The following is a 12,306-nucleotide window of genomic DNA, read 5'->3' as shown; positions in this document are numbered from 1 at the left end:
GGCTCTTGCACATCATTATCAGATTTGAACAAATAAAGTGTGGGAAAGCTTATAGACACACAGTAGGTAGTCCATAAAATGCTGATGTTCTTTGTAAGTACCAGGTTCATACTATTATTCATAAGTACCAGGTAGGTATTATTCTCTCTTCATAAGTACCAGGTCCACACTATTATTTCCACATATTGATGGATAATCAATGAACATCTTTGAGCACTTACTATGTGCCTGGATGTGTTTATGTACTTTCAGCTAGATTAAATCCCTAGGCTCTAAGTAGGCTGTATGTTACCTGCCATTGAGATCATGGCTTTCCTGGCTGCATGACCTGTGCATAGGGATGCTCAGCATAGGCCCAGTCATTTCTTAAAGGGCAGTTATAAATGGCGGTGTGTTTTCTATAAAACCAGAAAACATCTGAGAACAAGTTGCTGCCACATTGTTCTCAGATGACCTTTTTTAGGAAGAAGGTTCATCTGGGGGGAGGGGGGCTCTGAGCAACTTCTGCATTGCTGTGTTCTCTGTGACGTAAGCCCCTGCAGCTGGGAAGGAATGACAAGCAGCTGATAATCTTTGAAACAAGACCAGCGAGTCATAGGAGAATGGGAGCCAGGAAGTCACTGAGTAGAACTGCAAGCCACAGTTCCCTGCTCTGCAGAGCGTGCCCCTGGACTGCCAGAGCAGGCAGTTTTGCACCCATACACTGTGACTCAGTGTATCCTCAGATATCCTCTTGGAAGCAGCTACTCTGAGTCAGTAGGGAATTTTCCTTGTCTTCCCTCGCTCTTAACCATGCTGACTATATTTAACCACTGTAATCTTGTATTTTTATTTTTTATATTTTTTTTGGATGCCAAATCCTGAAAGGGGCTATTTTTGCCTCCTGCTCTTTGATTCTGCAAAAGCTCAAATGCAAAATGTCTTTCTCTAGCAACTTTCCCGATGGCCTCTACTTTGTGTCCTGCCTGATGCTCCCAATCTGCTCTCCATATTTTCTTTGCTCCAACTTAAATATGTCAGTATCTGTATCCTCTAGTAGGGCATGAAATGTTATTCTTTTATTGAATGACATAAAATATGTCTAATCTCAAGTATTAATCTATTTTAATTAAGCTGTCTCCCTAGCACTGTGGTGCATAGCTCACAAAGGAGCTGTTTGAACAGATTGGAGAGGCCCTGTCATGAAGAATTTAGGTGAAGGGCCTTTCTAGAGTCCAGGGTTCAGCTTAAAAAGTACCGCGGTGAGGGCGCAGAGTGCTGGGGATGTAGCTCAAAAGTTCGGTGATAGCATATTCAATCAAGGCCCTGGGTTTGATTCAGGATATGTGCGTGATAAACAAACAGTTGGCTCTGTTTGGTGACCATCTTCATGATATGCCTTTCACTTGGTAGACTTGCCTAAATGAGAGTAGACTCTCATGCATTATGGACCATAGAGAAACGTAGTGTGCATCACATCTTTTTCCCGTGAAGATGAGATGAAATTTTTTTTTTCTATGGGAACTTAGGCATCTTTCATTGGGTTTGGAAGAAGTGCTTCCAAGGTTCCTTGGGAACAGAGTTAACCCTTAATAGTCCATCATGCCCCAAGTCATTGTTCTAGATGTTTCTGGGTTGATAGCTCACATATCTAGAATCCCAAATGTTCCAGGTAGCTGAGCCTGGCTGATATTAGACCCATGTTCCAAAATATTTATGGTAATTGGCCAAGCATTTCAAATAACCTTATGAGAATCTGATTGGCCTGCTCTTTGATCACCTCCCCCTGGGGTGGGGGGAGCAGCCTTACCAGGCCACAGAAGATGACAATGCAGCCACTCCTGATGAGATCTGATAGACTAAGATCAGAAGGAAGGAGAGGAGGACTTCCCCTATCAGTGGACTTGGGGATGGGCATGCGTGAAGAAGGGCAAGGGAGGGTGGGGTCGGCAGGGGAGGAGGGTGGTGTTTATGGGGGGATACAAAGTGAATAAAGTGTAATTAATAAAAGTTTAAAAAAAAACCACATGGTGGCTCACAACCATCTATAGTGATCTAATTATCTAATGCCCTCTTATGACATGCAGGTGTACATGCAGGCAGAACACTATACATAATAAATAAATAAATCTTTTTTAAAAATTAAAATAAAATAAAATGGATATAAAAAAAATAATAATAACCTTATGAGGAGTCAAACTTTTACAGTTAACATTTGGAGATAGCTCCACATTAGTTTGTTTCAGGCTTTTACAATTTTCAAAGGCTCAGCATATTTCCCACATTGGGATTCTGGCAGGACAGTAACGTACAAAAAAGGAGTTTAGGAGAAAGGTGATTCTGAGTTACCTTTATACAGTGGCACAGTCCTGTAATCCGAGCACTGGGGATCCAGACAGGCAGATTTCTGTGAGCTCAATGCCAGGGTGGTCTACAAACTGAGTCCAGGACACCCAAGATTACATAGAGAAACCTTGTGTCAACAAACAAACAAACAAAAAGAAGTTCCTCCAACTCAGATCCAGAATTGCTCATTACAGTGAGCTCCAAGAGGGCTGGAGAATACCGTCTAGTTCAGGGTGGACTATACCAATCCTCAGCTTCACAGCTGGCAGAGTTTGCAGTTCATGGGACTCGCTCAGATACATTCTCACTGGAAATGTGCATAAAGGCAGGGGATGGAAATCAAAATGGCAGAAAGGATAGGGAAGATGTTTCTTCAGGAGAGAGAAGTGCAGCATATTCCTCCATTGGTTTTTTTCCTCTGGAGAGCAACATGAAGCCTACAAAACCCATCTTGCAAGGGAAAATCCTAAGTGTGTCTGAAGGTGGTAAGGATAATCATGAAGGTGAGTACCATCATCATCATCAATAAAGCAGAGGTAGATGAAGACCCTCCACAGAACACAAGTCCTGATCTGTCTTCAGTCACATAAATATGTTGAATGAATAGGATATGTGGGTAAGTGGCCTCCCCAGAAGACAGTTAGTGTCCAGGGCTGAGAGCTCTAAAAATTTGCTTACTTGAAAATTTGTTTACTTCAAAAATTTAACTCGTACCATTCTTTCCTTTTTAGATTGACGAGCAATAGAAATTCTTAATTCCTGAGCCAGTTCTCCAGCCCCATGGGCTGCTGTTTCATTGAGAATGACTTTCTTGATATTACCTTTTTCATTTTTTTAAAATTGCATTTACTGTTGTTTGTGTTATTGTGTGTGTGTGTGTGTCACTCGTGTGCACACATTCTCATTCATATCTAGAAGTCAGACAACACCTTAGCAGATGGAGTTGAAGTCACCTCTTTTCCTTCCACTGTGTAGGATCTGGGGATTAAACTTGGGTTGTCAGGCATAGCAGCAAGTGCCTTTACCTTCCAGAGCCCTCCCACCAACCCAAAGCTTTGCAACTCTTAATTTTATGTAGTAGTGTTTTATCATTGAAACACCAAATGATGAAAACCTGTAGCTAGTCTAGGAGTTTCAGTTTGAAAAATCTTGTTCATTAAGAGAGTCCCTGGGGTCCTAAGTCTGTTTCCTCTCTCTATTCTACAAACTTTATTATATTTATGCTGGACATGGTGATTCACGCCTGGAGCTTCAGCACTTGAGAGACTAAGGTGGAAGGATTGTGAGTTCAAAGACAGTGTGGACCACATAGTAAGACCCTGGAAATCTGGGCTACCTCACAAGTTGGAGAGAGATGGTGGGAGGCGGTGGTGGGGAAGAAAGAAGGCAGGAAAGAAAAATTTAAAAAGAAGAAGAAGAAAAAAAAGAACACAAGAGAGAAGAGAAAAGAGAAACCGTTACCATTCCTGGCAGATATGTTAACGACACCCTGTCTGTCATGCCTGTCCAAAGACATGATTTGCTCTACACTAGTAGGAACAAAAGCTAAGCAGAGGTGTCAAGTATATGGTTATGTGGGCTCATAAAAGGGACCGGGATTTTATAGAAATAGCCAAAATTCCTCTTCAGAGATGCTCGATTTCTAAGAGAATACTCACTTGCTATTTTTTTTTTTCACTTGTTTTCTTAGTGAACGAGATGCAGGGAGCAAGTGTGTTCTTCAGAGGCTCGGGACACACACTTCCAATGCTGCTTTGCATTGGAGAGGCCCACCTCGGGACACTTAGCTCCCAGCAGCTCAGGGATGAGCCTTGCGGGGACAGTTCTGAAGGTTCATCTCCAGTGATGGAGCTGCTCTCCTCCTGGCCCTCAGGAGACGGAGGAGATGGAGGTGTATGCTTTTCACATCCCTGATGGTGTCTGCTTTTGTGTCGTCTTCCCTAGGTTTGCTGGCATGGGAAACTTGCTCAAAGTCCTGACCCGGGAAATTGAGAATTATCCACACTTTTTCCTGGATTTCGAAAGTAAGTTCCGAGCACTATAACACAATGATGGAAACTTTGCACTTGCTTTGTAGCTTGTTCATAGGAAAATTATAGAGATTTCAAACCAGATTTAAATGGCACCATGAATTTCTTTATGACATTGTTTCTAAGCCATTTTCCTCCAACCTTTTTTTTTTTTTTTGTATAATTTTTAGAACTCTTAAGGAGGGTTTTCTTTAATGTTTTTTATAAGGACTAGCTTTGGTAGGATATACATAAACCTTTATCATGAATCTTCTCTAAGATTTTGCATGTAGTACTATTCCACATTCCCAAGAAAAATGGCAAGCATGTTAACTGATATGCGTTAGCATTAAATATCACTATATGAAAGGAAGAGAGTGACCACCACCAGGGACCAGGCTCATTATTTTTCATGATCACCATATATTTTATGTATTATTTGATTGTATAAAATTAGTTCAGGATTTTTGAGATGTGCATATCACACTGTGTTCAGAAGGTTTTTGCCTGGGGTTTTATTGTCATCTTGATACAACTTGGAGTTACTTGGGAAGAGGGAACCTCAGTTTAAGAATTTCTGATCCTGTGGCTATGGCTGCGGGGCACTGTCTTGGTTGCCCAGTATGGGTGGCATCATCTGTAGGCTGAATAGAATAAGAAAGCTAGCTGAGCCTGAGCCAAGCAGAGAGCCAAGAAGCAAACCGACTTCCTTCAATGATGGATTGTATAACCCAAGTAAACCTTTTCCTCCCCTCCTTGCTTTTGGTCAGAGCGTCTTGTCAGAGCAACAGAAAAGCGAGGTAGAACAGTCATGTCTCCTTTACCAAAACATTATCATTGAAATTTCCTGATGTGAAATGGCCTAAAAAGTCATCATTATATAAACGGAGATTCTGTCTTGTTAATTTGTTGACTGAATCAATGCTGATTCAGTCTAGGCTGGCCTTCCTACCCTTTCCCCCTTTGTTCACACAGGCCTGCATGTGTGTGACATATGTGTGAATGGGGCTGCATACAGGCCACATGTGGAAGTCACCGTTCAGGGGTTGATTCTTAGTTTACGCTTTGAGGGACTCTCTTCTTGCGGCTTCTGCCTCCACCATGCAGCAAGACAGCAAGCTTCTGGGCAATTCTTCTGCCTCTGTCTCCCATCTCATTTTAGAAGTGCTGAGATTACAGATGCCTACTACCCTACCCATCAAAAACAAACAAAAACCACTAACAAACATGCATTCCAGGTCATCAGGCTTGCATGGCTCGTGCTTTTACCCACTGAGCCCTTTCTCTGCTCCCTCTTTGTTTTAAACTACAACCCGCAATAGCCAGGACAGTTGGATGGATCGCCTTTGTTTTCACATCCACTGCCCCATTTAACTTGTTTGAAACTTTAATTTGTCAACTATTTATCTACGTTAAAGAAAATGGTCCGAATGTCTCCATGTACAGGTTTTGTTAATTAAATGCTAGAAGGCCTTTCAAAGTTGTGCGGTGATTCTCCCCTCGGGTGTTGTGTTGTGTCCTTGATGTATATTAAATAGCTCCAGGGAAAGGAAAATGTCTCCAGAACTCATGAATTCTGATAACGAAACTCTAATGATAGTCACTGAAGGATACTTCATTTCTGATCTGACTTGGCTCCTCCCTGGTGTTATCTTTCGGCGGGGTTGGGTTTAACAACGTACTTTAATTTGTTTGGTTTGATAAGGACTTCAGCTCAAAAAATAAATTTGTCCATGATTCTTCTGAAATCTTGCGTCTGTATGTATGTGAGTTCACATGTGTGCACATATTCTTGTTAAGGTGAGATCCATCAAGCATAACCTTAAATAAATTGTCTGTAATCTTACTTCGTTACTTTAACTTTGATCATCCCCTTCCATTTTTATAACACACATTGTGCATTATTGCATTCAGTGTATAAAGTAGTTAAGGATAATATTAAGGACTCCATTTGTTCACATTTTTCTGTCTTTCCAGGGAGCCCTAATGGCCACAGGCATCTGCTATGACTCTACCTACCTGCTAGAATTCAGTGGCCCCCACTGCTTGTTTCATTGTCCTGACCTTTTTTTTGTTGTTGTTGTTGTCATTCTACATTGCACAAAAGTTGAGTCTTTTGTTAGGGTTAATCTTCAGAACCTTGAAAGAGTACAAATAAAACCTGCAAAAACAATGGTCTCCAACTGGTCCTCCCTGGGGCTCAGAGATTTGCCTTGGAAAGCTCCTCCCTCCTGCCTAGCAGGCAGGGTGGCCTAGAGAGGTCCAGTTCCCTTTTCCTATTGTCACTATGCTCTGATCTGCTCAGACTTGTGCTTTGGACCCTGCTTTACTATTTAAGGAAAGATCCTGGGGGGCTAAGTGATATTTTTAGGGAGATTGAAATTTGATGTCCATGATACAGAAACTCTCTTTACAGATACTGTAATTTCTTCAAGACAAGGAGATGAGTGCTGGATTTCTGTGCCTCACGGCTCTCTGTTAGGATTATAATCTTTAAAGAAAATGTAAACTTAGAAAAAATGTACAAAATTCTGCATCTTTTTCCAAAGAGAAAATAAAAAGAATCCCCTTTTGTGTTTTCCAGAAGGTTAGCTTTATTTTGCCTAATCTCTGAGCTGAGGCCACACAGGGAAGAGAGGTGGCATGGGTATGTGGGTCGCTCTAGCTCTCCCCCTCTGCTTTGTTGTCCCTAAATGCTCATCGTAGTAGCTTCTTTGAAGTACCTTGCAATCGTTGTATTTCTGATGAGGAAAAACATGTTTATTCCTCTCCAAACTAAACAGATCTCATAACAAGGCAAAACAACAATAATTTTTATCCTAAATACACACACACACTCAAGCATGCACATGCACACATACCACTGAGACAGGGATTCTCGAAGTAGCCATGACTGTCCTGGAACCCACTCTGTTGACCAGGCTAGCCTAGAACTCAGAGATCAGCCTGCCTCTGCATCACATTTCTTAAGGAGGTTTTCAAGTAAGAACAGTTATTGGTTAGAGAGGTGGAAAAAGTGGACTTTTGAGTTTGTGGGTTGCAGCTCAATCAAGAAAGGCTATGTTGAGTATGATATGGCATCCACATCAGTCACTCAGCAGCAGGATTTGGAGCTGACTATAGCCTAATGCAGGAGTCACAGACCAAAATGGAGAACCAGATAGACATTTAGTTGAGGTCAAACTAGGAGACTTTAGAAAGGCATAACAAGCCACCAGAGGACACAAAGGACCAGAATTTATGTTATAATTAAGAATCTGCCACAACATATTTGTTACAAGAAAGAAAGTTTATTGCGGAAGGAGGGGGGAAGAAAAGGGGTAGGGGTGCCCCAGAAAGAAACAGAGGAAGGGAGAGAAACTGGTAAAGTCAGAGAGAGAGGAGGAGGAGGAGGAGGAGGAGGAAGTGCCAGCAGGTCCTTTATATCTGGATCACCCTGCCTAGCAACTGGCTGCGGCTGGTGATGACATCAGAGGTTACTAGGCAACCTAGCCTAACAACTTGCATCTAGGTTTTGGAAATGGAGGGTCACAGAAGGAATAGAACACATATCCCAACAGGTGGCATTTTAATGGGCATTAAAAAATGAGTAGGTTTTTGTTTTGTTTTGTTTGTTTGTTTGTTTTGCAGGCACAGATGGGGTGAGGAGTTTTCCAACAGATGGAAATAGTGTGATTAAAGACATGGAAATTAGAATAGAAAGAATGTGATTGAAGAACAGAAAGAAGTCCAACTTCGACATAGCACCAAAAGCCTGTTGGGAAAAAAGGGGAGGGTGAGAGGCTTGAAGGGAACACTGGCTTGCTTAGACGGTGATGAGTACGGTTGCCAAGTCAAGGCTGGAGGCCCATAATTGGAGCTGACATCCAGACAGAATAACTAAAATCCCTTTAGAAAGTGGGAGAACAGATGAGAGTTGAACAGATGTTAACTTAAGGCACTACACTGACAGAGGTTTGGGTGGGTAAAGGGTCCTGGAAAGATGCCACAGTAGAGAGAGAAAAGGATATCCTTCTAAGTTGAGATTCCTGGGGGCAGAGCCTGAGCCTTATTTAATTTTGTGACCCTGCACCTAGCCTGTGTTGAGCAAGGATTTTGAGTACCACATGAGTGTCAGGGGTAGATGACGGTCTTGTAAAAGAAGAACAGAGCAGGCCAAATCTAAGCAGTGAAGGGGACCATATGGAATAGAAATGGGTTCAAATACAGACACACAGTTGGTTGAGGAAGAGAGCAGTTAAAATTGGAGATGATCATTCAGCAGTAAGGTGTCACCCTAGGAAAGAATATTTGGGATTCATTGCTTTCTATCAGAGTTGGGTGTTAAAGAGTTAAGGAATGAGGGCTGGGGAGAGGAAGGAAGGCTGAGCAGCATGTAGTAACAGCTTAAATGAATTTAGCACGTCTACTTTCAGTGTTGAATATTCTTTTTGAAGTCAGTGATGGGATATAATTGAAATGGGTCAAATAGATATAATTAAGCTGGGTCAAAACATAATACAAAATTAGATACATCTGTCCTTGGGTTCCTCAGTGGCAAAGATCGGATTTAAATACATGTTGACCTTTGCAGTGAGTTCTCCGCTTATGCTCATATTTTCCCACAGACCCTTAATACCTTTTTTCATTGCATCTTGCTTGTTTTTTTTTCCCCCTCTCTATCTGCCTCCTCACTGTGCCTCCATTTCCTCTGAAAGCCAAGCAGCAGGGCTGTGGTGGGGGGAGATCGATGGCAGATTTCCCAATCAGAGCCTCCACAATGGCCCCGAAGGTGGACAGCAGGCATCAGTCTTCCATGTGAATGATGGCAGTAATTCCCAGACTGGAGTGATTAGAAGCCTCTAACGAACTCCCTTTTATGAAGGTAGCTAAGCTTCAGTCCAAACTCTGACTCAGTGGTCTAGTCCCTAAGGATCTTCTTACCCCACAATTGTGGCTGCTGGGCTGCTCAGCCAGTTTGGTAACCCTCTTTAGCTAATGCGTCCCCTGTTACCCATTGTTGTGTTGGGTATCAGTGCAGCTACAGCAAGCAATGCTTTGCGTTTCAAGTGATATTCTCCAAAACAATAGAAATTCAAGTAGCTTACAGGGCATGGTGGTTACATGGCTGTGGTCTTAGAACTAAGGAATTAAAAGAAGGAGCATTACAAGTTTGAGACAAGTTGAGACTTTATATAGTAAGTTTAGGAACAGTCTAAGTTACAAAGTCACACTCTATCTCAAACAACATACACATACACCCCCAATAACAACAACAACAATAACAAATTATAATGATTAATAATAATGATAATAAATAAATATCATAAACTATTCAAGAGCAACTCACTTGGAAGAAAAATTTGATCTATCAAAGATTGCTCTTAGATCTGAGCAGACATTTCTCCAATGAAGATAAACAAGTAGCCATGGGAAATGAATATTCATTATAATCAACTAGAAGAGAAATGCAAGATAGAAAAGTACAGTGAATGAATACCCACTAGGGTGGGTATCATCAAAATGGAGATGATAAAAAGTTCTAGTGAGATTTGAGCAAATTGGAATCCTCAGGCAAGTAGGAAAGTAAAATGGCACAAGTGCTTTGAGAGACACTCTGAAGTGCTCACAGGTTAAAAGTTCAAGTTACCGTATGATCGGACTATTCTTGTATATTCCCAATAAAATGAAAACATACACATAAAGCTTTTATTTGAGTACTACATGTGGCACTATTCATAATAGCTCAAAAGTAAAACCGAAATGCTCATGAATAGATGAATGGGCATATAAAATATGGTATATCCTTTCAATGTAATATTATTAATCAATAAGAGATGCAAATTTACCAAGACATTCTACAGCATCAACAAACCTTGAAATCACTGAGCTAAGTGAAAGAAGCTATGACAAACTCTGCTATGGACACTACATATATGGAATGTTAGAATAGTCAGATCTTTGTGTAGAGACAGGAAGACCAGCTGTTCCCATGACATCTTGTAGATGGATGTTCCCTGATTCACATACTTGAGCCAGCTCCATTTCCTCCATGTTGGCTCCCATAAAAACTCTGGCTTGACTGTACTTCAGAGACCATGGCCCTTGGCTCCCATGATTTCACAGAATGCTCCCATGGATGGCCACTGCTTCATTCTCTTGTAGCACCTAGGGTGTGGGAGTATTTGAAACCTGAGGCCTTTGATATGCCTTTGGGTAGGCCCAGGGCTCCACAGCCATGGTGTCTTCTTATGTTTTGCTTCCTGCTCTCATTTTCTCTAGTTCATGGTACCAGGCTGGTAAGGTGACACCAATTTTGATTCTTTCATGAACTCCTAGAGCTGCTTGGCTTCCAGGGCAGTACCTGCTTAATGGGTTAGACGTGTGAATATTTCCATTATTTTCTTCTTACCTACATTTGTGGAGCCTTCCTTTTCTTGCCTTACCTCTGCCAAACCTGAAAGCACCTGCTGCCCCTCACCATCTAGGACAATTGTCTGATTTTTCAGATTACATTTCACTTACTTTTCAGATTATATTACATACACGGCCTTGACTCTTACAAAAAAAAAAATGACAAGGGCTTGACTTGTATACTATGTGAAGTGTTTTCTTCATTAGAAAGAAAGCAATATTCCTTGTAAAGTTTATTTGTTGTCATAATACATAAAAATTCATTACATAACTATGGATTTCTGCACAACAAAATTAACATTCCTTGAATATATAGTTAGCACACAGTGAGGTTTCCTTGACTTTCTCAAAGTGAAAATTAACAGGCTTTTGACTAATCAAGATTGAAATTGATTTACAAATAGTTTTAATTATTTTTATTTATTTTTTGTTATTTTCTGTTCTACCATGAGTTCTATCATCGTCTTAGATGTTTAATTGTACAGTACACTGTTGTTAACTAGCCAAATCATTGCAGCCTGCATCTAGCACTTACTCATTTTGTATAGCAAAAGCCTCATCTCTACTAATTAGCACCTATGTGCACGTCTAACTTCATGCCCCTGATGTTCTTCTACACCCTGCAGCTGTCAGTTGGCATTGATATGTACATCACATACGTGAGATCACACAGTGTGCATCGTTCTGTTACTGGTTTACTTCAATGAGTATAACATCTTCAAGGTTCATCCACAGTTTTGTGTATTGCAGGATACAAGAATGCCACTGTACTTGTATTTATGCTGTTTCTTTTTCACTGTCTTTTCATTTTAAATGAAACAGAATGGCTGCCTTATAGTTATAATGATCCAGCTTTTCAAGTGATCTTGAAGGGTATTCTGGGTACTAGCTGCTCCTAGTCGTGGTATAAATGACTGAAGATCTTGCAGTCTGCTTGATGAGGCAGGCATAAAAGCTTCCCTCTATAATTCAGTATTGTTTCATTGTGTGACACCTTGTCAGCAATTGAACAATGTAGGTTTCTGCTGCTGCTGTGTATTAACCTCATCACTAGTGTTCACTTCCTTGAGGTGAAGAGTTATAGAAAATTGGGTCTTAGATTGTTGTCTCTTCTCTGTCTGCCATATTGTTGAGCATGAAGATAATTTCATTGGTTTGGGTGGACACAAGTTGAGTGACCATATACAAACAATCCTCCTAATTTTAAAGAGGCTGCAGCTCTGATGGTGGACTCTTGCTTAGGAGCAAAGACATCTGGAAACATATGATGTGGCATATTACTGTGAGACTATAAAAAGAACTTGATCCCTTCTTGAAGGCATCCTTTATTTCATTGGGAAAATAAGATGAACAGAGCAGAGACAATAATATGGAAATTAGGCACCTCCGAAACAGAAATCAAATACTGTACTAGCTAGAAGAACAGATCCTAAATTAAGCTAAAGAAATATTCCTTAGTAGAGAGTTGGGGGGGGCAGATGGAGGAGCTGGAGAAATGGCTCTGCAGTGAAAAACACGTACTGTTCTCACAGAACCCTCCCCTCCCCCACCATATTCTTCTTACAGTAGACTCATGTTC

The 12,306-nt window shown here is 41.1% G+C and overlaps 1 protein-coding gene across 1 annotated transcript in view; it reads left to right on the top strand.

The window, feature by feature from the left end:
* Cyria (CYFIP related Rac1 interactor A) overlaps positions 1 to 12,306 on the top strand; it is a 105,683-nt gene that overhangs the window by 67,981 nt on the left and 25,396 nt on the right. The window contains exon 3 of the mRNA XM_055625679.1: positions 4,270 to 4,349. Within this exon, the coding sequence (XP_055481654.1) occupies positions 4,280 to 4,349 (70 nt within the window). The 5' untranslated portion in view covers positions 4,270 to 4,279. The remainder of the gene's footprint in view (positions 1 to 4,269; positions 4,350 to 12,306) is intronic.

This window comes from Psammomys obesus, unplaced genomic scaffold, assembly GCF_907164565.1.
Source record: "Psammomys obesus unplaced genomic scaffold, mPsaObe1.curated_primary_1811, whole genome shotgun sequence".
Classification (NCBI taxonomy): Eukaryota; Metazoa; Chordata; class Mammalia; order Rodentia; family Muridae; genus Psammomys; species Psammomys obesus.
This window is presented reverse-complemented; position numbering and strand designations above follow the sequence as displayed.